The sequence below is a fragment of the Fusarium coffeatum genome (assembly GCF_003316985.1).
Source record: "Fusarium coffeatum strain FIESC_28 chromosome Unknown BRIP53273_contig_376, whole genome shotgun sequence".
NCBI classification, from domain to species: Eukaryota; Fungi; Ascomycota; class Sordariomycetes; order Hypocreales; family Nectriaceae; genus Fusarium; species Fusarium coffeatum.
Window position 1 is genome coordinate 38629 of NW_022158165.1, and position 27576 is coordinate 66204.

The following is a 27576-nucleotide window of genomic DNA, read 5'->3' on the forward strand; positions in this document are numbered from 1 at the left end:
CAAGAAATGTCAACTCCTCCAAGAGATATTATGATTGTCCCAACCCACCATGACTACCTATACAGCATACATGCGACTGCCAACCTGTTCATTGAAGCGCTCTCTGGCTCCGCTCGAGGCAAGGAATCCTGAGCGTCAATTGTAGATTAGATTGTTCTCTTGTACAGGGTAGTCTAAACCCTGACCATATACTATGTTTAATACACGGTTGAGAACACCTACGGAGGTACACAAGAAGTCCGAATTTTGGCATACCTAGGTCTTGACTCTCACTGTTTGTACATAGGTACCTCCCTACAACATACAACGGAACCTTAGTAGCAAGCACATTGAAGTGAATGATGCAATATCATTCGTCAGTGCTTGGAGTATTTTCCATTGGACTACAGTAGGTGCCTGTCTTGAGAATGACGACGTTCTGACGGAGCGGGGTATGATGCCAATTACCCCACTTACATGGCGAAGCTCCGTGAGACGCTGATATATCCAAACATTTCGCGGGAGCCTGGTCGGTATGTAGAATTCTGGGGATGAGATTGGCTGGGAACTTGGAAACAGTGGGAGGGTTGGGCTACTGGACAATTGGCATCCAGTGAGGTCTGAGGGGGGCTTATTGATTGAGGGAGACCGAAGACGGGGTTCATGGGAGCTGGTGGAAAGCTCCTATCCCGACAGAAGCTCGGGTATCGCGCTGTTTCGGACCCCGATTTCTTTTCAAAACTCCTCTCCCCTCTCCACTTGCATCATTCATCTTCCTGAATTCACCATCTTCCTGAAATCGCCCGAAACAAAAACAATATACAAACAAAATACCGTCAAAATGGTCAAGGCTGGTAAGATCCCATGTTCAATCTTTGTGACTGGCCCTGGGGTGGATGGCAGCCCTTTATAGATGCCAATTACCCACGCCTGCGATCTGCTGGGAGGGGGTTCGAGCTGGTTTGAGCGAGTTTCTCAACTCTCGTCCAACAAGATGACGGATACCATCCGCAATGTACCTTGATGGGCTTCTCCCAGGCCTGCGCTTGTAGGATCTGCTGGGCGTCAAACCATGGTTCCGAGTCCCTTGATGAGCTTTGGTCATCTACCTATGGCTGCCATCATACCCATCAAGGTCGAGCTCCAGCCTGACCACCACCACTACCACGACATCACAAGTAGCTTTGTACCTTGAACATACCGCTGACGCTATCTTGTACAGTGAGCGTTCTTCGTGGTGACTCCAAGGTCTCCGGTACCGTCGTCTTCGAGCAGGAGTCCGAGTCTGCTCCTACTACCATCACCTGGGACATCACCGGCAACGATCCCAACGCCAAACGAGGATTCCACATCCACACCTTCGGTGACAACACCAACGGCTGCACTTCCGCCGGCCCTCACTGTAAGCTTGTTCCTGCGTGATGGATGGGTCTCTACATTAGATCTTGAAGATCAATTGCAAGATCTTTCCGTCAGAATTCCATCCCGGCTTGACGATCAAGGTTGCTAATAAGCCCAATCGTAGTCAACCCTCACAACAAGACCCACGGCGCTCCTTCTGACGAGACCCGTCACGTTGGTGATCTCGGAAACGTTGAGACTGATGGCCAGGGCAATGCTAAGGGTTCCGTTACTGACTCTCTCATCAAGCTGATTGGTCCCCACAGCGTTATTGGCGTAAGTTGAATGCTTTAATTGATACATGGGGCTTCAGCTAATGAGGATATAGCGAACCGTTGTTATCCACGCCGGTACCGACGATCTTGGCAAGGGTGACAGCGAGGAGTCTCTCAAGACCGGTAACGCTGGACCCCGACCTGCTTGCGGTGTGTACATCCATGATTATACTTGCCTAAGATTTGTTACTGACCCTTTCAGGCGTTATTGGTATTTCCAACTAGGACGTCAGAAAACGCCGAACTGAATTGACTGAATGAAGTTCGCCGTTGTTCAGTGGCCTTTGTTTAGCAAATGTCAGCCATGAGTAATGATGTGTCACAGAATATTTGATAACAATAATCAATTCAATTCAACTCAATTCAACTCAATTCAACTCAATTTGAATGATTGAAATACGTACTTTCTCTTCGATCAAAACAACTTGCCATTATTGGTAATAAAGTGAACGATTGCCTAGGTTATCGTGTTGCCGCGCGGGGAAGGAGGCGTTAAGATCAGTCCATCATGAAAGGTTTGGGCCTCTTCCTTTACCAAGGGCCATCTTGTAAACATTCTTTATTAGGTGGTGAATGCCGTATACAAGATCCATACAACCTCTGGTTATTGGCCGGCTGTCTTACCGTATTGAGCGAGCTTTAAAAATGTCACAAGATCTCGACTAGACTAAATCATGAAAGGGAGAAGATATTACTCGATTTGGGCTACAAAGATGGAAGCTCTGAGAGCTCTAAGCTACTAGAGTAGCTGAAGTTGAGCTAGTTGTAGGGGCTCAGTACCCCGCGGTCAATTTCGAAGACCCCCTGGCGATCCAAAAAAATAATAATCAGGACACAGAAGTCTATTGACAAAATAACTTAGACTTGATCGGGTACTAAGCCTGGAGTAAACCATCTTAGCTTTTATGATACCCTTAGCTAAGTCTCGCTTTTTCGTCGACCCACCTGACCCCTAAGCTTCGTCCCCACACTTGAGCCTTTAGCGGCGAAACCTGACGTTGGGGCCACCTTTCCATAAGAATGGCGACCAGCTCACACGATCTGGACTTCCACTCCACATGCTTGGATGAAGCTCTCCCTTTTTCCATTTGTTTCCTCCTTATTTCTGTTTGTCCTTGCTTGAGCCGAATCCTAATCCTTAACAAGGCTCAAACCAAAAATATCGCTTTCCTTTCCCATATCAGGTACGTAATATTGGAACACAGAATATTGTGCTTTTTCTCCATGAAGCGGTGGCATGACCAGAGTGAGCTCGAAGCCAGCTCCTTATTCTACTTGGAAACTCTTGGGAATGACTATTGTCACCGGCAGCCTTTTGCTTTTAGATGCAAGCTAACAAAAGTTTTTTCTTTTTTTTGTACCAACAGGTTTCTCCGCCTCGTCTCGTTGTCCTCGTCATAATGTCCAAGACCTTTATCGGAAACGTCAAGAGTGTGCTCAGTGGCGACACTCTGATATTGACCAGCCCTAACAACCCCAATGCTGAGCGAACCCTGTCTCTTGCCTATGTCACGGCTCCCCATCTGAAGCGCGAAGGCGACGAACCTTTCGCCTTCCAGTCACGCGAGTATCTCCGGAATCTCGTTGTCGGAAAGCCCGTACAGGCCACTGTTCTCTACACGATTCCTACATCCGGCCGAGAATTTGGAACTGCTCAACTCAAGGATGGTACCAACCTTCCCGATGAGCTTGTTAAGGCTGGCTGGCTGAAGGTCCGTGAGGATGCCGGTCGAAAGGAAGAGACCGACGAAGTTCTTGATCGCCTGGAGACCCTCCGTCAGCTCGAAAGTAAGGCCAAGGCCGAGGATAAGGGCCTCCATGTTGGAGTTGGCGGTATCATTGAAGTTCAGAACGATCTTGGCGGTCCCGAATTCATGAAGGAGTGGAAGGGTAAGACTGTTGATGGTGTGGTAGAGCGAGTTCTTAGTGGTGACCGTCTGCTGGTGCGACTTTTGCTATCGGAGAAGAAGCACGTCCAGCCTATGACCCTCATTGCTGGCATTCGAACACCAGCCACTGAGCGAACACTTCCTTCAACTGGTGCTACCCAGCCCGCTGAGGAGTATGGAAACGAAGCCAGAGCGTTCGTCGAATCAAGATTGCTCCAGCGCCAGGTCAAGGTCGAGATCGTCGGTGCTAGCCCACAAGGCCAGCTCGTCGCCGCCATTATACACCCTCGCGGAAACATTGCCGAATTCTTGCTACAAGATGGTCTGGCACGATGTAACGACTTCCACTCTACCCTTTTGGGCGAGAAGATGGCTGCTCTTCGTGCCGCTGAAAAGCAGGCACAGTCCAAGAAGCTCCGTATTCACAAGCATCACGTTGCTAAAGCTGAAGGCGGAAACCAGGATGCGATCGTTTCCAAGGTCATTGGTGCCGACATCATCATGATCAGAAACAAGGCCGGGACATCAGAAAAGCGCATCAGCATCAGCAGTGTCCGAGGCCCCCGTACTACAGAGCCCTCCGAGAGTCCCTTCAGGGAAGAGGCCAAGGAGTTCCTTCGTCAGAAGCTTATCGGAAAGCAAGTGCGCATCAGTATCGACGGCAACAAGCCTGCAACCGAAGGCTTCGAGGCCCGAGAAGTCGCTACTGTTACCGAGAAGAACACCAATATCAACCTCCTTCTGGTCGAGAACGGATGGGCCTCAGTCATCCGACACCGTAAAGATGACACTGACCGAGCTCCCAACTATGATGATCTTCTTGCTGCCCAAGAGAAGGCGAAAGAGGAGAAGAAGGGTATGTGGTCCGGCAAGCCTCAAAAGGCCAAGCAGTACACCGACCTTTCCGAGAACACACAGAAGGCCAAGATCATGCTGGCTACACTACAACGGCAGAAGAAGGTTCCTGCTATTGTCGACTTCTGTAAGGCAGGTTCAAGATTCACGGTCTTAATTCCCCGCGAGAATGTGAAACTCACCATGGTCTTGGGTGGTATTAGAGCCCCTCGAGCGCCCCGAGCCGATGGCGAAGGTGGCGAGCCTTTCGGCAAGGAAGCTCTTGATCTTGCCAACCGCCGTTGTAACCAGCGAGATTGCGAAGTGAACATCCATGATATGGATAAGGTAGGTGGCTTCATCGGTGAGCTCTACGTCAATCGTGAGAACTTTGCCAAGGTTTTAGTTGAAGAGGGATTGGCTTCTGTTCACGCCTATTCTGCTGAAAAGTCTGGCAATGCCACCGAGCTTTTTGCGGCCGAGAAGAAGGCGAAGGAAGCCCGAAAGAACCTGTGGCAAGATTGGGATCCATCTCAAGATGAGGAGTATGAGGAAGAGGATGCCGGGGAGGCTACTCCTGAAGCCGATGCCTCCCTTGAAAAGAAGCCTACCGACTACCGTGATGTTGTCATCACTAATGTTGACGCAAACGGGAAGATCAAGCTCCAGGAGATTGGTAAGGGAACAGCTGCCCTTGAAAGCTTGATGAGCGAATTTAGAAAGTTCCATCTGGACTCCAAGAACAACAACCCTTTGAAGGATGCACCTAAAACAGGAGAGTACGTTTCAGCCAAGTTCTCCGCCGATGGCCAATGGTACCGAGCTCGTGTGAGGTCCAACGATCGCACCGCCAAGAAATCCGAAGTCATCTACATCGACTACGGCAACAGCGAGAAGATTCCCTGGTCCAACCTTCGGGCCCTTGACCAGCCCAAGTTTGGTGCGCAGAAGCTGAAGGCTCAGGCCGTTGACGCTTCTCTGTCGTTTGTTCAGCTTCCAACCGGCGCTGATTATTTTGAGGATGCCATCGGCTTTATTTACGACATCACTGAGAATAAGCGACTCGTTGCCAACTTCGACTTTGTCGACAACAAGGAGAATGTGAGCTACGTTACCTTGTACGATACTGGGTCTTCGGGCGAATTGCCTGGCCCTAATGACTCGATCAACAAAGATGTTGTTGCAGGCGGATACGGTATGGTGCCCAAGAAGCTCAAAGCGTGGGAGCGCAGCAAGGTTTTCGAACCTACACTGAAGCACCTCAAGGAGGTTGAGGCCCAGGCGAAGCAAGATCGTCGTGGTATGTGGGAATATGGAGATATAACTGAGGACTAGACCACCTCTGATTTTGAGTTGATTACGTAGCAATGGCGTTGGCTAAGAAGGTGTCACAAACATATACATACAGATGAGGTTTCAAACAGGGAAAACTTTCAAGGCATAATAGTGTTTGGGGGCAATCTTTGGCCGGCAGGTACAATGTACTATTAACACATCGAGGGAAAAGCGTTTATAGGAAGGAAACAAACTCTGAGAGTCAAGTACCGGCTACCCTCCATGCATGTGACTAACGCCAACATGAGCAGCTACGCTACTTTTGTGCTTGACACCAGTTTGGGTTGAAAATGTTGGGAGATACTGGCCAATGTCATCCTCCTGGGTGTTGATTATCTTTTATTTTATTTTATTTTTTGTTCTTAGTTAAACATTTAAACACCTCATTCACGCGGAATTAAACAGAACTTGCGGTTGGATGCATGCATAAGGGGAGAACAAACGCTCGTATTATGACGGTGCTCACGACACACCTTATCATCCACGATGTTGAGTCTTAAGGCCTCATGTAGAAATCCGGAAGCATCGGAGTTCTTCCCGTCGAGGTTACCGGTGACATTGACTTCACTAAACACTTACGCCGATTGAAAGCCACATACTATCTTGTTGCTGTTGATTGGAGCCTGTGCGTGAGTGTTTTGAAGGCGCTTTTTTCGGTGGAATGAATCAGAACATGAGCACATATCCATGGATAATCACGATGCGCAGTTACTGCCGAACATAACGCAGGCAAAAACAAGCGGCTAAATATACATCACCCCCAAAGCGTCAGTTTTGCCTGTACCTTACTTCAGCTATCCACGGCATTCTATGTCCAGGTGCTAACGACATCATTGAGGGTCTCGGTGGACACAGCGAGGTCAGGCCGGGCCATTGAAGCGACTTCGCTGCCATAAGGTGGGGGGTTGGTTGCCCGCCTCGCCCGCTTGGACTAGGTTGAACTGAGGTGAGAGTGAAGTAAAGTGGTGGGGGCGGTGCGGCGGTAGCGATTACCAAGACAATAAATGGATATAGCACTGTAGATTTGCCGATGTCGTCGATGTTGAATAAGTGACGAGAAGTTTAGTAGAGAATGACTGATGGCTGAAAAAGCTTATGTCATGTCAGATGACAGTTCCGAGACACGGGTAAATACGCGACCTGATTGCAGCATGGTATTGTTAGTAGATAGAAAAAGTAAAACTCAGGTACTGAGTACCAACCAATTAGAGAAAAATGCATCTCAACGTTGCTGGCTGGCGCGGCTGTAACTGAGGTTTGGGCTAGGTTGACATGAGGCAGATGAAGTAAGGTACCCAGGCCCCGGTTATGACTTCCATGGTAAGAAGCGGGGCATCCGACGTAGGTAGCTGCCACCTTGTGTGGGACACAGCAAGCGCAGGGTGCAGCGATGGGAGGGGCGACGACCTGAGGGGCAAAGAGGAACAACAGAGAAGGAGCCAGTCGTTCTGTGTACGTCAGGTCCCTTCCCGATTTTCGGTGGAAACCCCAATCTTTTTTCTAGGTTGCTACTCCCTCATAGTCTTCCTCTTCCTCTTTCTTTCTCTTCTCTTCATTCATCTCTATTCTCACATCGCTCAATCAAACTTACACGATACCTACGACTTAATACGATCCCATCATGTCTACTTCTCTCGACCAGCTCAAGGCTACCGGCACCGTACGTCACCCCACCATTGCCCCTTCCATTATCATCGCGACCAAGAGAGAAGAGCGAGCATCACTTTTGCGCTCAAGTCAAGAATCAATTGAGCTTCGTTCAATCTTCAGCCAATCTTTTGGTCGTCCTCTATCCCCTTAGTTTCCATAGCTGTGCGTTCAAGACGATATGATGGCTGACCATTTGCTTTTACACGGCAACAGACTGTTGTGTCTGACTCTGGTAATTACCGCACTCCCTCTAATTGCAAAGTAATGTACTAACCTCTTCTTCTAGGCGACTTTGCCTGTTAGTATTCATTCTCTTTATTCATTGCTCGAGTTCACGACTTTGATTGTTTCGATACAAACATACTTTCTTATCCCCCCACCAAATCTCGTCATGATCATCCTGATATGACGTGGCATGATATGATGGAACTTGCAATGCTAACTGACACATTTAACAGCCATTGGCAAGTACAAGCCTCAGGATGCTACCACCAACCCTTCTCTCATCCTCGCTGCCTCCAAGAAGGCTGAGTACGCCAAGTTGATCGACGTCGCCATCGATTACGCTAAGCAGAAGGGTGGCCCCATCGACCAGCAGGTCGACGATGCCCTTGACCGACTCCTCGTTGAGTTCGGTAAGGAGATCCTCAAGATCATTCCCGGCAAGGTCTCCACCGAGGTCGACGCTCGCTACTCTTTCGACACTGAGGCTTCAGTCAACAAGGCTCTTCACCTCATCGAGGTAAGTTGATATACCATCAGGACTTTCTCGACACCGCACTCACATGGTTTGGTAGCTCTACGGTGAGCAAGGTATTTCTAAGGACCGTATTTTGATCAAGATCGCCGCAACCTGGGAGGGTATCAAGGCTGCTGAGATCCTCCAGCGCGACCACGGCATCAACACCAACCTCACCCTCATGTTCTCTCTTGTCCAGGCCATTGGTGCTGCTGAGGCTGGCGCTTACCTCATCTCTCCCTTCGTTGGTCGTATCCTCGACTGGTTCAAGGCGTCCACTAAGAAGGAGTACTCCAAGGAGGAGGACCCTGGTGTCCAGTCGGTCAAGCAAATCTTCAACTACTACAAGAAGTTCGGCTACAACACCATTGTTATGGGTGCCTCTTTCCGAAACACTGGCGAGATCACTGAGCTTGCCGGCTGCGATTACCTGACTATTTCTGTATGTTTTTTGTACACATATGTTGTAGGGACTGATTTGTGCTAACATTACTTTACAGCCCAACCTGCTCGAGGATCTCCTTAACTCTTCCGAGGCTGTGCCCAAGAAGCTTGATGCCTCCCAGGCCTCTTCTCTGGATATCGAGAAGAAGTCCTACATCAAGGATGAGGCTTTCTTCCGCTTCGATTTCAACGAGGATCAGATGGCCGTCGAGAAGCTCCGTGAAGGTATCAGCAAGTTCGCTGCTGATGCTGTCACCCTGAAGGATATCCTCAAGGAGAAGCTTTCCTAAGCGCTTTCGTGCTTTTAAGGGGCCACGGAATTAATTTTAAAAGTTACAAAATCCTTGAAAATGGGGACGAAGCGGTATCGAGTTGATGAAAAGAATAGCTTGGATCTGCATGCGATCTTTGATGGAGGTTGCTTATTATACCACATACCTACTCTAGCCTAAACCATCTACCCTCAAGTCGAGGCAAAGTGGTTAACCATGTCCTGATAGGGGCATTAGATGTCCAGACACAGATAGTGGCTACTTAACGAATTGAGACGACATGTTACGCAAAATTCCATGGCATTGCATTATATGAATATCTTAGTGTCTTGGCAAGACAGCCATGAAAAGGTCGCAATCCAAAAGGTTTGACAAGATAACTACATAGCCATAACACCCGAACGCCCCCGAAGTTCAATGCGCAATTCTGCGCCATGGCATCGTCCGACAATCATGATAAAGCGTGATACCTCTACTGATAATAATCGTTTTGGACAGTCAGAAGGGCATCACCACCAACCCTTTTTGCACGTAACCTGGTGGGTCGAATGTTTCCATCCTCCTTCCTTGCTGGCTTGAACAACCAGAGCTGTCAGTGCGTTGCCCTTGACGCAACCCGAGTCCAAGCCAAATGTATAGGAATCCTCCTGATAGCCCATCTTGGCATCGTGGCCATATATGACCGAGCGGCGATCAGGTCCACGTAGTTTCTTTTGCGCCCTATTCCACAATTTGGTCCATCGCTCGCCTTGGTGTCCGTCAATAGGAAGCCAGACATCGCGGTCCGGATTGGTATGTCCAGAGTCAACAATATCTTCGTCGGTCGAGGATACGGTGCTTGTGGAGTCCAACTCTGCGGTCTCAGCACGAGCGATATGAGCATGTAAATTGGCATCCTCCCCTTTGGGGACGAAACTTCGCTTTACTTGCGCTTGTGCCGCCTCCTGTGCCTTTTCCAGCTCTTTCTGGCGTTGTTTCTCTACCTGCTGGAGCTTCTTTTCGATTTCCTTCTTACGGAACTCCTCACGAGGAAAGCGCAGGGTGCGCATGTTCATGACAGCCCAGGCATCCTGCTGCGGCAAAGGCACGCCTGGGACAAGGCCAGCATGCACAAAATAGAGAGCCATAGGCTCCGCCGACAAGACGACCGGGAGTTTCTTAAGCCATGCCATTTGCGGCTCAGTCAGGCTACGCGCGGTTTTCAGATCCTCCTCTTCACCTCGGTGCCTGGCGGCATTCTCGGAATCGAGGTAGGCTGCGACACCTTGTTGACTGCTGAGGCCGCGCCATGCGAGGATTACGCGATCTTCGTGGTTTCCGCGGACAGCGCTGGCTTTTATTTCCATAAGGCGTGCGATTACTTCCGAGGATTTAGGTCCCTTGTTTATCATGTCGCCGACGGCAATGACGTGATCAGTTTCAGGGTCGAATTCGATCTTCTTGAGCAGTTTCTCGAAGGGGTCGAGCATGCCGTGTATGTCGCCAACCACAACCAGCCGTCTTCCATTCTTTGCCGTCGGTATGTATTCGCTTGGTAAGTTCCTGATGAGGTCGATGCCGTCGTAGCTCGGTCGATTGTACATGCCGTAGGACATGGGGTTGTCGGCTTTTAGCAACTCAACTTGGGGAACTAGATGTGCTGGCTCTTGGACGATTTTGGGACCAACAGTCAATGCTGCGAGACGCGAGCAGCAGTAAAAAATGCTGAATACAAAGAAGAATGTCGATATGAGGACGAGTAGTCGCCGCTGTGGTGCGGTGATCATCATGACCGTGGTTGGTGGTAAGGCGAATTAGAGAGGTAAATACTGCAAAGCTCAGGTGAAGCAAATTGATACTGAGGACGAGAGAAGGGTTATGACGACAACGGTGGTGGACAAAGCCGCATTTCCTAATCCGGTGAGGCGACGGAGAGGGGATTTAAATGGAATCGTCTCGGATCACGAGTGTACGAAATGAAGCGGAAGCGTTCGCACAACGACCCGATCCAAGCAAGCTTCTCTTGGGCGGCTGTGGTGAGACCTTCGCAGCGCCAGAATCGTTCCAGGTGGGATGAGATGTATGGATGTTAGGTAGGTAGGTAGATAGTCCAATAACGCAAAGAAAAATACAGATGTGCCGCTAGCTGACCAAGCTTGTAAATTACCACCACCGTACTGTACTCTGTACTCTGTACTCTGTACTATGGCATTTTCAAACCGGCGGGCCAAGCCCTTTTTCTGTTGGGATGAGGTTTTTCAGACGTACGTGTGATGGATGGCGCCAAGGACGGATGTGTACAAGGGAGGACAATTCCCCGTCTATTCCATCCATCAACGGGCAAGGTTGAACCCAAGAATCCGTTGGGCCAGGGGGTTTTCTTTCTTTTATTCTACGGCATTGACTCCTACATCTATGGTTACTTACTCGGAGCATCGAATTCGAAACTCCAAGTTACATACCAAGGCGACAGATAGAGTACTGTACTCCGTAGGCATTTCAGATCGTGCGTGGATGGGCGAGATCCAAGATGCATAAGATAAGCCAAGATCCAATGGATGCTGAGGTTGGTACGGATAGGCGCCTCAAACTTTAATTTCTTTGCGCTAGCCAGGCCATCCTAATACCAACCTTCATACTCTGTACTGTACCCGACTTCAACGTACCTAGTGGGCACGTTAAAGGTAATAAGCCAGAAACAATTATCCCAAAGTCAGCCTAAGCTCGCATAAAGTGACTATTCCGTGTCTTGGGTTCCAAAGGTGATAAGATAGTACCCTAATGCCACTCTCATCTGACAGATAGTCTAGATAACACGCTATTGGCTGCACGAGGCAATATGCAATGACAGTCATGGAAGCCAGGAAACAGATATAACAAACCAAATCATATGTTACAAATATAGATATTACACAAAGGTGAGTATGGAGTACAGACACAGACCACCTGCATTCCTCGCAAAAGAGTGTGCGAAGTTGCCAGGTACATACATATGGGCGATCAAGGTCTGGCAGATACCTCGAAAGGCAATTTCCAGTCCCGCCTTTTCCGCATCTATTGTGCTTGATATCTTGATATTGTCATCTCAAATCCCATCATCTTCGTAAGTCGTTGTTTGCCGTGACGATTCGGTGCGAGGAACCGCCTGGTTCAGTATCAAAGAGCCAGCCATTCTCTCACTTCTTCTCCTGTGCCATGGCCGCTTGCTCGGCCTTCCACTTGTCGTTCTCGACTTCTCTCCAATCTTTAGGAATAGGTTCGTTTCCGTCCGTCTTCTTGACACCGCCTGCAAAGGCTGGCCGGCCGGCGTAAAGTTGATATCCCTGACCCTCCTCGGCTTGCTCCATTGTACGGTACGCCACGGGCATGTTGCCGCGGAATCGCTTGCGCATATCGACCATGCCACGCTTGCACTCGCCGAAGCCCTTCTTTAGCTGGCGGCACTTGAGGGGGAGAGTGTTGACGAGGGGTTCGCGGAGACAGTCGGCGGCGCTGTTGCGCTCGACCATGACACATTCGGATTCTTGCAGACACTGCGCGAGTGCTTCGCCTAGACAAAGGAAAATCAAGGGTTAGAATGTACGACTGGGAGGGATTCCAGAGAATTTATTGAATGTGTAGCTTACGTAGTTCTTTACATGAGCTGGGCATTTTGGCTGTAAAGGCAACGGCTTTGTCAATGTCACCCCAGCGCGGTCGAATGTCGAATGCTCATGAGACTTGATAGAGTACCTACTAAGTTTTGCGGCCAACATGTGATTGGCCAGTTTCTTTTCGGGCATAATACGGCTTTGCTGACAACGTTTCCCTCAGAATGCCCCTACAGTACGGATACTGGTGATAAAGTCGACCAAATAAAAATGCATTTGTCCGAATAGAGAGTGAAAACATATGTTGCCGCTAATAGAACGAGTGAATCATTCACAAATTACCCAGTCTTTCCCTACAAGTTGCTATAAGCTACTACAATACAGTGAAGCAAGTCAAACTCCCCTTCCTCCGAAACCTCATGCATCTCTTACTTCACCTGTATGTGGAATTTTGAGCGTTTCCTCTAGCTCACTGAATGCACCTTGTACTCTTCCCTTCTCAACTTCAACAATCGCCCATCTCTGCTCTCTACCCACCCTTACCCCCATCTTGCCTTCCCAGACACCCATCTCATCCAACAGCACCTCTACAACCCAAGCCATATTGACCTCCTCACCAGAGCGCTTCTGCACTGCCATCTCTGCGTCTACTCTCGTTTTGGGAATCCTGGTGCACAGAATATGCAAGTCCAACAGCTGAGCAAATGAGAGACCGAAATTGGGTTTTGTTCGTCGACTGCTGTAGCCTGTGACTAAAGGTGGGTTGAAGATGGATCGCAGCGTTGGATCGACAAAGGTCTGTTTTGCAGGAGAGGCTATAGCACTATGTGTTGGGCCTGAGAAGTTTGATGATGTAGAGTTGAGTAGAACGATCAGTGGATTAGATGGAAGATTCCGTGAGAGGTCACGCAGGTGAGAGCCCAGAAGCTGAAGAGAAGTGTGGGCGGCTACCTTTTCGCGATGGGCGAAGAGGCTAGTTAAAAGAGAGGAGAAATGGGTTATCACGATGACTTCTGGGTGCGGCGTCATTTTGCTTGGCGCCTCTTTCTCTTGCACAAGTTCTGAAGTTTGGTCAACGGGGGAGAATGCCGTGTCTTCGTCGTCCTGGCTGTCCTGAATCTCATCGACTGGTGCTCTTTGTGTTGTATCTTGCTTCTGTGCCTCCTGTTCCCTGTGTGAGAAGACACCTTCTTCTTTTTCTTTTGGCTCACTTCGGTCCAGGTCGGCCAAGACCTCCCATAAACCATCCAGATCAAATACACAGGACAGCATCACATTATCGAGACACTGCCTCAACTTTGTCTTATCCCTCGTATATCCGCGTGTCTCGAGCTCTGCTTTGATAGCATCCCTTAAGCTCCCTAACATAGCACTTGTCGGCTTCGGTGTGATGAGCAGTGCATTCTTGACTGACCCCTCCAATAAAGAATGCGCCAGTGTCTGAAGGCCAAGCTGGCAAAGGAAGATTAGTAAAACGATTTGCCTTTCTTCAACATTACGTTTGTCCTTACCTGGACTCCCAAATCTTCATCCTCGGCACTGATGCCCACAATACTTGCGCGTTCGAAGCCGCCCAGCAAAACATCGTCATCCACGACTGAGCATCCTGTCTTACAGGTCCCCAGGACCGCGGCTGCATTACGCCTGTGGGCTTCTTTTTCAGCCAAAATCGAAGCTGAAATTGGCTCTACCAGGAAGTGGGAGCTCTCTCGTGACTGAGAAGGTTGCACCGAGTCCATCAGGTAAGTCTTGATCTTGACAGTGTTTATGTAAGGATGGTGTTGGTCAAGGCGTCCATGTCAGCGAAATACTTACCTAGCAGCGACTTTTCGTCGAAAAAGAAACCAAACTTTGTCAAAATGATTGTTGATATTCGACAATTACCTACGCTCAGTCGGCAATAAGGCAAGTGCGTGAAAATGTTTTACTAATGTTACCATGCACTTTCGCAATCACGTAGGGGGAGTAATTACATGTACATAATAAGCAATAACGTGGTATTTGTTTGTGGTAATGCGTCCACAATTTAGACATCAATTCCTGATATAAAACATACAAAAAGGGTTCTATGACAGCCTTCCAGATTTCTGCAGCCCCATGTCTTCCCTGGTATCATGACATTACCATCAACGACCGTTAAGGCCTCGGGGTTCTGCTTCTCAAGACCTGCCTTGATTTGAATCTCCAAAACTGAGTAAGCGACCCAATACCCGGGGTCGGGTGTCCCATAACCCATGCTACCGTCCCGCCCCGAGCAAAATAAAACAATAGGAGAAGAGGAAAGGGGGAGGAGTGAAAGATTGATCTAGGTCCGCATGGGCCAGATAGGTTTATCTCATGGCATTTTCATGCCGCTGCCTTGGACTCGTGAGCCCTCGATCGAGGCTTTTCTGGGCTTCTGCAGCAACGCATCGCAAAGGCTCGTCTTGTTGCAGATCTCACCATGTCCCTTGGCGCCGCGTTTTCTTGGTCTCGGGTGGGCAGATTGTTGCCCCGCGCGCTCTCGTTCATGTCTTCCTTGTCATTCTCCAGAAGACTGTCCTGCCTAAACTGCCGTCGCGCTGAGGTTCGGCTCACGTCAAGGAGTCGCCCGGCACCTGTCCTCCACTAAACGGCCGTTCCGGGCACACCAGGACTGTTGCTAGGAATCTCTGGCCGAGTCTTTCGTCCCTTTAAGCTCTTCATTCGTCCCATGAGACCAGTAGGCTTGGCTGGTGCATCATCCAGTGCGGTGGCAGCGTCAGTCGTCGCTCGTCGCTCCAGGACTGCTCCAGCAGAAGGACGTCGAGCTCCCGGGGGACTGTTGGCTGACATAGATCCATCTCGTTGTCTAACACTGATACTCTCATCTCCCTTGCCGAATTCGGCAAAGAAAGGGTTGTTATCGGAGCCAGCACTAGCAGTGGTCGGGTAGGGGTCGGGTGTGATCCTAGAATATTCACGACCTGGCTGATTGTAGTCTCTAGGGCCTTTGTTAATGTGACGGATACGCTGTGCCAGCGACTTCTTTCGCTGCAGACCACCCTCAGACGTTTCTTGGGCTTGTTCGGCTTGATGACGCTGGATAGCACTTCGTGCAGCGGGTGTGCCCTCCAAGAATGTGGAGGTGCCTAGACCGACCGACTCATCGCCATGAACGATCTTGTCGCGACCCGAAGCATCGAAAATGGGAGTCTCCTTCTTGGCTTTGGTGGGCGCCGCAAAGTCTCTGAAAGCTTCATCGGTAGCATTGCCCATAAGGACCGAGTGGTCGGCCCGGGCATTAAGAGGTCCTGCGCCTCCAAGTGAGTTGTTGAGAGAATCCTTGGGGAAAGCCTGCATAGGTGCACGTCTCGCATTTTGACGGTTTCGGTGAGGGTTCAGCGCGTCAAAAGGACCATCATGATGGAAAACTAATCTATGTTAGCAAGACCGAGCCAGCGTGAGTGGGCAAGACAAGGGGGCATACCTCCAGTCCCGTAAATACTTGTGGCATCAAGTTGGTCGATAATATCCATCCTACGGCTAGGACGGCTGGACTTTTCTTTGTCACCCCGCTCACGGCGATCGCGTTCGCGTTCGCGTTCACGGTCGCGGTCGCTTCTATCAGTGCGTTCTTTGCCCTCTCCACGACGCTGTTGTTCGTATTTACGTCGTCTGGCGGCTTCGATCATTCGCTTCTCTTCGTCTGTGATAGGGCGCGCATCAAAGTCCACCAAAGAGGATTCAGAGTTACGTCGGGGGCGTCTTGGTGGGGCCCGTCTTTGCGGTGAGCTCTGTTGGGGTCGAGGTCCGGGACCTTGCATCCTGCGAGCGCGGAGGGCTTCCTCCTGAGAACGCGTCGGGCGGTGCTTGCCATCCTGAGGTGGTGGTGCAGTTCCATCACGTCGTGGTGGGCCGTTCGCTGGTCGACGTTGGGCTTGCTGCTTCGCCCGATCTTGTGCTGAGTCGTCTAGTGTCATGGAATTCTGCAAGATACTCCGTTAGCAAAGAGTTAAGACGATCTGACACCAAGACAATGAACAGGCAACAGGTTCCGCAAAGCATTATTGCCAATAGTAGTGAAAGTAACAGAATGGCTGGATACGTACAAAAATCTCCTCAGCCGAAAGGGATTTGGAATCTGAGTGAGCAGACATGGCGCCAGGTGACCTCAAAGGCTGAGATAGCAAGTCGACTGGTGAGTCGAGAAACGGATTTCGTGATAATGGCCGTGGGGGAGGGTCGTCGAAAGGAGAAGAGGGTTTGCTAGAATAAAGAAGATCGGCGCTGGCGGGAGAGGGTGCGCGGTTGCGGAAGGGGTTATTAGAAGATAAGTTGAGTGTGAGTCCAGGAGATTGACCAGAACTGGCGTGGCCTGCTTCCAAGAAAAGTATCAGCTTGCAGCCAGACAAACGGGCGCGTGCATGTAATGACGACGACAGATGGACCAAGATGAAACAAACAATCTCCTCAGCATGACACAGAATGAACGCCAGCCAAGTGGATCGGAGAGCGATTTCGCTTATGGATTGTTCTGCCAAGTGAATTTGCAATCCATTCAATCTTGGTTTCTGGATCTTATCACCTTTCTTTGCAGATACAAGCGCCGACCTTGTGGTAGTTATCGGGCGCGAATCCCGGCGAGACTGAAGGGGAGGGAGAGTTTGGGAATGAAGTGTTTGTCGCAGATCACATCAAAGCGAAATCAAGGGGCGGGCGCTTACCGGACGGAAAAGATTGTGCAGCAGACATGATTGCAAAGGGGTCAAGCTTGGGCTTTGTGTTTCTGATTTGAAGATCCAGGAGATGATGCGGAGCCAATCGACATAAAGTTAGAAGAAAACGGCAGATTGTCCCGTCACCGTTGCAACGCAGAGTCAAACAATGCGTCACGGGTGTCGTGTACAAGCAGGAAATAGTCAGTACCTAAGCTTGCGAAAAGCAAGAATGGTAGCAACCTGCCAAGTGATTGATTGTGAAGATCTGGGCGTGGTAGGTAGAGCACGCAGTTCAGGATGGGTTAAATTCCTTTGACCTAGAAGCTCAGACCTAGCGTCATGCCGGGTCGACAGGAACACGGTACGCCACTCAAAAGTGAGTTGAATCCCAGTTCAACTCGGGCTGTTCAGGTACCAGGCGGGTCGATGGCTATTGGGTGGGCTGGCCTGTGTGGTCGGGTGCCAAAGGGCTCAGAAAGGGGCTGGCTGAGAGCGAGCACAGGTAGTGTGATCGCCTAAACGTAGAAGCTAACAAAACGCCCAAGATTCAGATGGTCCGTGGGGTTGGAGAAAGATCTGATCGTGTAAAGGCGGGAAAACAAGTAGTACAGCACTACCGCGTGCGAAGGAAGGCTCGGTTTTTCGTAGGCAGGCCTTTTTTTCTTTCTTTCTGGCTGTCAAGTCGACAATAAAAGATGCCGACGAAGGGGCACTCGATTTGCGGTTGCGTGGGTAGGTAGTTCAACCAGTCAGGGTCGTCTGGTTGGGTACGAATCGTCAATGGATGTAGCGGGGCAGGCCAATGCTTGCGGCTGGCAGGGGCAACGTAGTACCTATGTAAGTACTAGAACGATGTCGCCTGAACAGGGGTGTAGTATAACCAAATGGTGATTTCCAGGGTCCAGGTAGACTCGATTGTTGAGAGCCTACGGATAGGTTGTGGTTTTTTATGGTTGCAAGTGATCCAGCCAATTGATGGTGGTGAGTCCGGCGGTGGTTAAAAGTCAGCTCGAAGATATATTGGAGCGATGGACAGGCTGGGCTGCTTCAAGAATCAACTCTGCTGCGGAAACCGTGCTTTAATATTCCAGGGTCCAAAGCCAAAAAGGAGGATAGAATAAATAGAGTGGAGTGAAGTCAGAGTGATGTATACTGCGTGAGCGATATGCTGCCGTAAGTCGGTGCTGATGGGTTGCGAGAATACGTAACGTGACGTTGATCCTGTATGTTCAACAACGATGCTATGGTAAAAGAATGAAGAACAGTCAGTCCCGGGCAGTCGACTGCGGGGAGACAGGAGAAGGTAAGGGTCACAAGAAAGGAACGTTGGAGGGCAACTTGAGTGACGACTAGAAAAGTGAATGTTGCGGAGTTGAAGGTGAAAGAAGACAGAGAAACAATCGACGGAGAAGAATAAAGATGGAGAGGCACGGGGCGGGAGCCTGCCAATCCGGGAAAGAGTAGGTACGGAGAGCTACCTACTAAGGTACAGATATGAATAGACTCACTTAGTACGGGCTAACTGTCAATTACTACTGTACTGTACCTGCCTTCTGTAAGAGCCATGACAAATGGGGAAATGGGGCTCCTGTTTGCTTTGGTGAAGCAAGTCGGTGAAAGTGGTGCAGTACCTACATCAATCGGGAAGCAGCTCAGTCAGATCCATACTACTACTAGGTAACTTATAAGTTGGGGTAACCATGTAAGGGAAGGTACAGTAGTGCACCCGGTAGAGATGGGAGATGAGAAAAGCAATGGATGTTCAGAGTTGTCAATGTGATGGAGTACCTTGGTGCTGTATGGGTATCCGTACATGCAATTGATTCATATAAGTTAGTAGACATAGACCTATCTTTTCAGCTCAATAGCTGCTGACTCTGTACCTGATTACCTGCCTGTCTGCATTTTTTTATTTTTTATTTTTCTCTCTGTCTCTCTCTTTGTGTTTGTACCTAGGTAGGTAGGTACCTAAGTACGGACACAGCTAGGTACTCCTTTACCTTTATGTTGTTACCACACCGAGGCTACTTCCTCGGCGGCCGATTGTAGGAACCGCCCAGCGTTGCCATAACCATACGTGCAATGAAATCCAGCCGATTTGCTCGATATTCTCAGTTTCCAAGCATCGATCCTGACCCTGAATCGATAAAAGCCCCCTGTCTTTCCTTCTACGGGTATAGGTAAGTACCTACCTATGTATGTAGGTACAGTACATATTACCTTGTCGGCGGAAGAAAAAGAAAAAGTGGCGGCAGCTGACTTCCCGGCTACACAGGGTAACGCCAGCACTACCGCTGTGGCTTTAAGAGAACGTCTAGACACTGCGCGGCTGTTTCACCTCTTCCATTTAATCGATGACTAGCAGTTTCTGTACACTCAACAGTGGCAAGTTGGAATGCGGGTGCGAGGGAATGGATAGAATTGCACATTCTTCGTAGCTACAGGAGAATAGAACAGTACATTAGTAGGTATCCGTAGGTACAATTGGTATCCCAGCGTCCATGGATGGAACAGTTCTGCATAGGCAGGTAGGCAAGACCAGTCAGCCGAAAAGCAAGCCCCCCCCTGCCCCTTAAAGGTTGGTCTTACGCTATACCCAGCGTGGTCCTGGATGGAGTATCTCCTCCACACTGTCATCCATGGATGATCCACGTACCCCTGACGCCAGCCATCAGAACCCGAAGCTTTACTCCACAACTATCAATGATCCCGGCCGGTTACATATCGATCATGGCTCAAATTTATTTCTCATCTGCCTCCTTTTTACCTTCTTTGTCCACTCAATGTTAGCCTTCAAGGGGCTGTCGGAAGCTTACAACGTAGCCGTTGAGATATCATATCAGATTGATCACCTACTTAACGGTAAATCCAAGACACGATTGTACTGTACTGTACTGTACCGTCAGATCTTTGCAAAATCAAGGTGCTTGCTTTAGTACCGAGTGAACCAACTCTGAACAGAGCCTGGGGTCCTCCGTATAATAGCTTTTCCCTGGCCATTAATACTGTTGTACATACTAGAGCCCGGTCCAGAGTCCAGACTGACTGAACTGGACTGTTGCATTCTAGACTAATTAGATACAACGCTGTGCTGGTCCCCAAAGTTGACTGGCTTCTCGACTAGGGATCGAGGACCACGTGCTATGCAATGGAGCAGTTATCTAATTGATTAACGTTCAGTTACAGTACTTACGAATACATCGCTAATTACTATGTAATCTGACTCGGACTCTGACACTCGCCCATGAAATACATAACATCGAGATGCCTGTCACGTTACACTGGTATGTCCAATAGTATCCGTGTATTGGCTATTGACACAACCACAGTCCACGGTCAAGATGCGAGTCTCGGCGTGCACAGATGCAGTTATCGCCTGACTGTAACTCAGAATGCAGCTCTCAGCCTCCCACTCGAGTGGGACAAACCCTCTTGGTTAGCCTCGCGTCGTCTACAGCCGATCCCAATCAGATACAAACTCGGAACCCCTCAGCTACGTAACACACCTGAACACGGGTTAGAAAACCACAGATCTGATGATTTTCATGATAATCATAACTTCCAAAATTAATGATATGCTAAGCCAGGTACTTGGCTGTTACCAAGCCGGATGCAGTATCGTGACTCTGCTAGTTGAAAGTACTATAAGACCCTTATTCTCAACCCCACACTACTAGGATCGTTACCCGCAATAAACAATCTACAATACGATAGCTTCCTTCGTTTAACAAGTCCAAGGTCCGTCGCTTCCATCTCTTAAATTGCAGTAATCTCCCACCGACAATCTTTACCATTTACTCGCCAATTCCCAATTCCCGATTCCACTTTAATTATCTCTCTTCAGCGACAGCCTGTTCGTCCCCATCGGCCCATTTGCCTATGGAAAGTCCTTGAGCTTGATGATCTCTTGAGCTTGGTGCCGGTTTGTCGACTGGTTCTGTCCTGTCCTATTGTTCCGTTCACCAGGGTAGTTGGAGTGGTGTAGCCAAGTCTTTGCCCAGAACGACCTCAGCAGTCCCAATATCTCCTAGGAAGACAAACAGACAAGCCTCCATTAGCCCTTCACTAACACATCGTAACACAAATGGTCTCGGTAGCGACTTACCTGGTCACCGCGGCGCCCAATACTGTCCCGTCTTGCTCATATCAAGCTTATCGGTCCACTCGATCAGGCTTGTAGCCGCCTTGTCCGGCATCACAGCTAATACATCAAACATTCATTAATTAGTGAATGCGTTGATTTGTGTGAAGCTGGTTTCTGCCATGTCTTACCTCCACCTTCATCCCAGAATCTGTCAAAGCCAACGCCCTTTGTCAATTCGGTTCGCATAAAGCCTGGATGCACAATGCTGATAATGACGCCCTGCTCTCGAAGGTCTAAGCTGAGCAGCTTGCCCACCATGTTGAGAGCTCCTTTGCTGGCATGGTGAGCGTAGTTTCCTCCCCCCTCCTTGGGATGTCGCAGAGTGATGCTGCCGGACTCGGAGGACACGAGCACTACCTTGGAATCCCTTTTCAAAAAGCCCTGGTGGATAAGCCGGTGGACGATGAAAACGGGGGCGATTGAACTGGTTGTGTACATGCGCTGCTCCTGCTCCCAGCTGGGACCTTTGTCCGCGGTCAAGTCTCCTGTAGCGAAGTAACCTGCTGTGATGATCTTTGCTAGTCTTACAAACGTGTTCTACTTGGCCTTCTCACTTCACAGTAAGATAGCACTCACCAACGAGTCGATCGGTTGGGAAGAGTCCAAGAGACTAACAAGAGTCTCGCCGACGTTAGGTTGCATGAGGTCGATGCCGGAAAGCCATATGATGTCTGTATGGAAATCTTCAGGGCCTTCGGACGATCTTGTCGTGCCGTAGACGGTGTTGCCGCCTTGCTCAGCATATTGTTTGACAGTACTGGCACCTAAACCACGGGTTGCTCCCACCACGAGGATGACTGCCATGATATAAATGGAGGTGAAGTGGCCTCTTTTGGAGTTGGATAAATTCTTGGCTGTATCTACTACTGAGGTGTGAAAGATGGTTTAGTTTGATATTATCCCAGGCGGCAAGTTGCTCTACACTCTTGTCTCGAGCATGTAGGTAAGGGGGTTCTACTCTGTACCTCCTGCCACTTATGATGGTCAAAGACGTCAGTGATGTAATCCATCCATACCTTACCTTACCTTACCTTTTATGCGACGGCGGGGTATTCCGCTACTACGGCTCATCGCGCCATAGGGGTTCACTGTATTATACACCAGCGGGGTGGGTTTTTAGGAATTGGAAGTCAAATAACGTGCCGCTTGTTTCTACCTTAACCGGGCTATTGTGTCTTTAAGACGATTCCAGACCTTTACAGCCGCGTTCCTAGTCGAATCCATTGCTCACAGAACAATATTAGGTAGCCAACATTCTTAATAATAGGCGCATTCCAGCCTGTGTCGGGATTTACCTGGTGAGTATCTTGCTGGTCCCAGCGATGGTACCTCAGAATGTCCACCCTGAAGCTGGGAAACTGATCCAGCTGTGTCACGATGAAGCACAACGTTTACTGATGCCAAGATTGCCTGGTTCGTTCGAAACCCGTATGCTCCGTAACGCCTTGCTCACTATATATGATCTCAGCAGTTCAAAACCAGGACTTGCTCGAATGTCGGCCACTGCAGATGTTGCTGATCCAGATACTATCTTCAGACTATATTGGTCGTAGTACAGCAAGACTGACACCAACGGCGTAGATTCTTATCAAGGTATAGATTTTTCAAGGGGAGGAGCCCGCTACCTCTCATCTCTCAGGCTCCTATACGTCCGTGTTACGCCAATTCGCCCCCTCCATGTTCCGTTACGCTCCTTTATCTTCGTGGTTGCCTCAAAACCTAAACACTATCTAGTTGTGGATGATGGACACTACCGACCATCAGCATTTTCTTTCTTTGCTTGCATAACCGTCTCTTACTTGGCATCCTATGAATCATTCTTCTAGCCTTCAAACTCCACAACCCCTGATCCTCCAGTTGACCCCGATGAAGTCGCTGTACCGGCACGAGGTCGGTCGTCGCTGGGGTTCACGTCAAGCAAACTCGGTTCTTGCGGCTTGGCCGACGCGCCAGCCTCTGCATCTGCTCCATCTAGCAGGTCTCTGTCTGAGCTCCTAACGGACCGACGTTCTATGTCGGTGCTACTGGCTGAAGGTCCCTTTCTCACGCCTACTTCAACTCCAAGGTCGTCATCATCCTCATCCTCCTCCTCGGGCCGTTGCCCAGGCAGGGCGTTCTTCTCGAGTTCTTTTTGAGCCTCGTCCATACGTCGTCTAACCTCGGTAGCGACACGCATTCCGTCCGTGACGATGTTATCGAGGACGCCACGGAGGCCACGTCCTGCTCCCGGAGGACCGACCGGGGGCGCAACCGGAGGCCTGGCTCCGAAGCCGAGACTGGAAAACGTTGTGAGGGACTGTGCTGAAGTTGTCGTAGGCAGTCCCTCGATAACATGGAAGGATGCAGGGAAGGACGACTCAAAGAATTGCTCAAGCAACTCATCAGCAAGGACTACCATACGGAAGGTCGGCAGGGTAAGATGCAGTGGGTGTGCAGGGTCTAGCGCTGCATTTGCTGCCTCAGATTTGGCCTTAGAAACTCTTCGACGTGACGCTGCTTCAGGGTCGGTGGGAGCATCCAAGGAACTCTCCGTTGAGAGGGTAGGCTTCTTTGCCTTAGTTGGTGAGTTGGTAGGGGATTCAAGACCCAAGAGATCTTCCTCGTCATCGTCATCGTCATCGTCATCGTCGTCGTCGTCGTCGTCGTCGTCGTCGCCTATCGCAAAGGCACCGCCTTTTGAGGTTTCATCATCTGGTGTAGTGGGGACTTGGTCTTTGTGTCCACCTGCAGGGTCGGCGTACTCAAAGCATCGTCTTATAAAGGCGCTCACACTTCCCAGGAATCGCTCATTAGTCGAGACACCAGAGGGTAGGCCAGCCTGCGATTCCTGACCACTTGCTGCATCACTCTCCATAGTGCTGTTGGCACTGGGGCTCAGGGTACCCTCAAGACCTCGGCGCGATAGGAACAACAAGGCCTCAGATATACGCAAAATCCCCTCACGATCAACTTTGCCATCGTCATCGTCGTCGTATAATTCGAAGAAATACGTGATTGTGCCCATTATATCCCGCTTGCCTTTGATCTGCGCCAAGCCCGTGACAACATTCTGCAAAGTCAATGCAGAGCTGTCATCGACATCCCACTTCTTGAAAAGTCGACGTAAGAATTCGTGTTCGGCAGGCTCGGGCCCCGTACCCCAAGGAGACAACATGTCGGATGCGCGTCTGGCGCTATTGAACTTGGTTTGCCGTTCTTCGTAATTTCCATACTTGGTGGCACCTGGTGAATCCGAAATAGCCCATTTCGACATGCTGGCAAGAAATTCACGAAACGCGTCGTAATCCATAAGACTTGTACTTGGCCCTAGGCCTACACGCCCCCTCTCGACCTCGTTATGATGCGTTGTGAATATTTCGGACGCACGCATTCTGCTTGCCTTGGCCCGTCGCATCTTCTCTTGTTGGATCATGTGGTCTCTCTGCTGACGTTCGTACAGAATGCTGTAAAATCGATCATACAAAGCCCCGAGCTCGTCGGTACTCATCAGCTTGCTTTCTGGGCCTAAGTTGCGAATTGCAGTCCTCTTAGCAAAGTTCTCAATGTTACTAAGAACAGCATCTTTGTTCTTCAAGCGCAGTTCCGTAATGCTACTGTGAGTAATCCCTGCAAACTCTTTGAAAGCCACTACCATGAGTTCCTGGAATCGCGTCACTGCACGCAGCTTAGGATTCTCTGACCTTGGATGGGCTGACTCGTCCAAGCGGGAGAAGTAGGACTTCAGTACCGAGATGAAAGCCCCATCATCTGTTGCGTCGAGTAGTTCCTCGCCGTTGATTCGTAGAATTGCCAGTCCGACTTGAAACAATACCTTCGGTCCTTCCACGAAAAAGACATCGAGAACACGGAAAGCAAATACCAAGGGCATTGAGTTTATGTATAGTGAAAGGAACCAAGGAAGCGAGACAACCGACAGCTGCACGTCGCTCTTGACGAGGTGGTCCCAGAGAATAGGCATCGTTCTCTCAACCAGCGATTCGAATACTTTCTGGTCAAGTAGTGTACCGTACATGGTCGTAGAATAATACCCGGGTACGAGCCTGTCGCAGAGCGTCGAGAGTAAGAAGAAAGCTTGAGCCTCAGACATGTAAATCAACAGTGCGGCCACAACGATATTCATGGCTTGGCAATACCCAACATCGGCGTTGACCCAGCTATAAGCAGTTAAAACTCGGCGAAGTCGGTTAATTCCATCTTCACTTTGGAAGCCAGGGTACTCTGGAAGACTTCGGTTGAGGTCCTTTTCGATCTCGTCAATGGCAAGTGATTCCTGGCCCTCAAACTTAGCCAGTGTATCAGTGTAAAGTGCTGGGTTCTCCAGGCGTAAATATATCGAACCGGAAGTGAGCTCCCAGATTTCACCCCTGAGCCGGTTGGGCAGACCGACGCGAATAAGTTTGTGGAAAGTTGGTTGTCGGATCAATGTAAAGTTCCTGCCATTGTCGCGCAGATACTCAGCCCACAGGCGCATCTTTGCTCTGTCGCGCAACTTCTTCGGGTCTCCAGGATACCGGAAGAGCATTCCCAAGCCAGCGTCCGGCGGAGGGTCGTTCTTCTTATCTTCAGTTCTTAGAAGGTGTTCAGAGTAACACTCAGCAGCAACCCGACGCAGCTTGGCTACGTTACCGACACCTGCTCTGAGACCCTTTTTGAGCCCATCGCAGAAGCGTTCACAGGATTGTCTGGTGCCGGCAAGATGAATTGTGATGCGCTGTTCTCGAGGATCCTTCTTGTCTTTGGGGGTCTCGGCGAGAAGGCCATTCCATGTAGTCAGTGCTAGGGCGAACTATAACCAAGCAATGTCAGAATTGATAGCACACATGATCTCCTAACCCGCTTGCACCTCATACCTGGAAATTCTGACTATTCAAGCGCTCAACTCTTCGTATGGCACATAAAGGAAAGGTGAAACCATTGCCGCTAGGACCTCCTCCGTGTGTCTGGCCCGTGAAAGCCGTTGATGTCGAAAGACTGGCAGATTGCACGAAGCTAGTGGGTGTTGTCGAGAAGCACATATAGTGCTCTGACAGGTGTAGCTTTCCAGCATAATGCCATCCTCGGTCGTGATCTTTATCGCCGTGTGTCGCGTTCGAAGGCGGGATAGTAAGCTCAGCGTTGATCTCGTAGAGTGGTGTTTGAGAGGCAGGCAAGCGAAACTGGCTCTGGAACAACGATGACTTTGAAGGATTGCGATCGGAGCTGGACAGGTTAAGCCCCTGAGTAGGATCGATTAGCTGCTGGGCTTTTTGGACGATGTTGGTCAAGTTCGAAAACATGATTTCGGTCAGCGGCGCATGACGAGGGGGTATCCGGTCCAACAGGGAGGTTGCTGGTGAGCTGGAAGAATGGGCAGGGCACGAAACGAAAGTTACGGAGAGAACTTCAAGGTCAATGTATCTACAGCTGGAGTCGAGTACAAGAGACAGACCGAGTCGGAGTGTGGAATAGACGATAGAATTGGGGTATTGAAAGGCTGAATGGAGGATGGAGACGAGTTGAGTTATAGGACAGTGGAGATAGAGTGGAGTTGAAGTCGAACGGAGCTGCGTCAGGTCCAGATACGGGAAACGGGCCATCGACTACTGGCCAGGTAGCCAGGGCATAGCGGGCAGGGTCGCGGGGGGAACCTCAGCGCATTCTTTTCACAGGAGGCGCTGTGGCTACGAGACGGTGCTAACCTCCAGCTGTCGTCGGGTAGGCAAAATTCGTCTGGGCTTCCATGTTCGCATATGGAGGTTAAGTAGGTATTTTGATGCTAGGAGCGGAGGCAGGTAACGTATCAATCAGGGCTTTCTCTCTTCTCGGATCACAGTCTGGCTTTTCCTCGCCGTAATTCGATTTACTCTTCCCTAGGTACGATCTGTCGTAGCGGAAGTGGCTGAAAACTGTGGCTCGAGCTATAGCCGCAATCGCATTACCCTGGAGTCATAAAACTAGCAATCGTATTGGAGTTTATTGTTTAGGATTGGTTCTCGAGAGCACTCGCAATAGACTTTCTGGCATAACCGTTATGTATCTATCTCTAGATTGTGTATTCCACGAGTTTGTTTTACTCTGCATATGTAACCACTGTCGTATTCCCACCCTTGACAGTTGTTCGATTTCCCGATTTCTGAAGCCAATTCTCACTCGATAAACCCCATTGACCCATAAACTGTTGCAACAGTTACACGTTTATTGACAAGAAAGTAGGTACCTAAGATTCGAGTACCAAGTCTTTTCTGCCTCAAGGCTGAATCTACGATGGGGTTACAAGATTTATCCACGATTGAGGCCTGGCATTTCTCTCTCGGCATCAAGCATCCATGTTGGGGTGAAGAATGGTATAGATTAGCTGGGGCGCGGGGGGGGGGTTATCGTACTCAT

General features: G+C 49.8%; 8 protein-coding genes across 8 annotated transcripts; 3 read left to right on the forward strand and 5 right to left on the reverse strand.

Moving 5' to 3' along the window:
- Positions 1-820: 820 nt before the first annotated feature.
- On the forward strand, positions 821-1880 carry FIESC28_11231 (uncharacterized protein; the record flags this gene model as incomplete). Its single annotated transcript, XM_031165358.1, has 5 exons — positions 821-833; positions 1202-1381; positions 1505-1656; positions 1709-1805; positions 1858-1880. 5 exons carry the CDS (start codon positions 821-823, stop codon positions 1878-1880), a joined length of 465 nt encoding a protein of 154 aa, XP_031010586.1.
- Positions 1881-3055: 1175 nt separating this feature from the next.
- Positions 3056-5713, forward strand: FIESC28_11232 (uncharacterized protein; the record flags this gene model as incomplete). The annotated part of the gene is made up of 1 exon (XM_031165359.1): positions 3056-5713. One exon carries the CDS (start codon positions 3056-3058, stop codon positions 5711-5713), a length of 2658 nt encoding a protein of 885 aa, XP_031010587.1.
- Positions 5714-7334: 1621 nt separating this feature from the next.
- On the forward strand, positions 7335-8836 carry FIESC28_11233 (uncharacterized protein; the record flags this gene model as incomplete). The annotated part of the gene is made up of 6 exons (XM_031165360.1): positions 7335-7373; positions 7577-7595; positions 7650-7661; positions 7822-8105; positions 8161-8544; positions 8603-8836. 6 exons carry the CDS (start codon positions 7335-7337, stop codon positions 8834-8836), a joined length of 972 nt encoding a protein of 323 aa, XP_031010588.1.
- Positions 8837-9327: 491 nt separating this feature from the next.
- Positions 9328-10584, reverse strand: FIESC28_11234 (uncharacterized protein; the record flags this gene model as incomplete). Its single annotated transcript, XM_031165361.1, has 1 exon — positions 9328-10584. One exon carries the CDS (start codon positions 10582-10584, stop codon positions 9328-9330), a length of 1257 nt encoding a protein of 418 aa, XP_031010589.1.
- Positions 10585-11973: 1389 nt separating this feature from the next.
- On the reverse strand, positions 11974-14126 carry FIESC28_11235 (uncharacterized protein; the record flags this gene model as incomplete). The annotated part of the gene is made up of 3 exons (XM_031165362.1): positions 11974-12347; positions 12861-13839; positions 13899-14126. 3 exons carry the CDS (start codon positions 14124-14126, stop codon positions 11974-11976), a joined length of 1581 nt encoding a protein of 526 aa, XP_031010590.1.
- Positions 14127-14994: 868 nt separating this feature from the next.
- On the reverse strand, positions 14995-17100 carry FIESC28_11236 (uncharacterized protein; the record flags this gene model as incomplete). The annotated part of the gene is made up of 4 exons (XM_031165363.1): positions 14995-15779; positions 15836-16334; positions 16458-16726; positions 17073-17100. The coding sequence occupies 4 exons, from the start codon at positions 17098-17100 to the stop codon at positions 14995-14997; spliced, it is 1581 nt and encodes a 526-aa protein (XP_031010591.1).
- Positions 17101-21175: 4075 nt separating this feature from the next.
- Positions 21176-22014, reverse strand: FIESC28_11237 (uncharacterized protein; the record flags this gene model as incomplete). The annotated part of the gene is made up of 3 exons (XM_031165364.1): positions 21176-21267; positions 21339-21723; positions 21787-22014. The coding sequence occupies 3 exons, from the start codon at positions 22012-22014 to the stop codon at positions 21176-21178; spliced, it is 705 nt and encodes a 234-aa protein (XP_031010592.1).
- Positions 22015-23032: 1018 nt separating this feature from the next.
- FIESC28_11238 (uncharacterized protein) lies at positions 23033-26486 on the reverse strand (the record flags this gene model as incomplete). Its single annotated transcript, XM_031165365.1, has 2 exons — positions 23033-25996; positions 26061-26486. 2 exons carry the CDS (start codon positions 26484-26486, stop codon positions 23033-23035), a joined length of 3390 nt encoding a protein of 1129 aa, XP_031010593.1.
- Positions 26487-27576: the final 1090 nt, after the last annotated feature.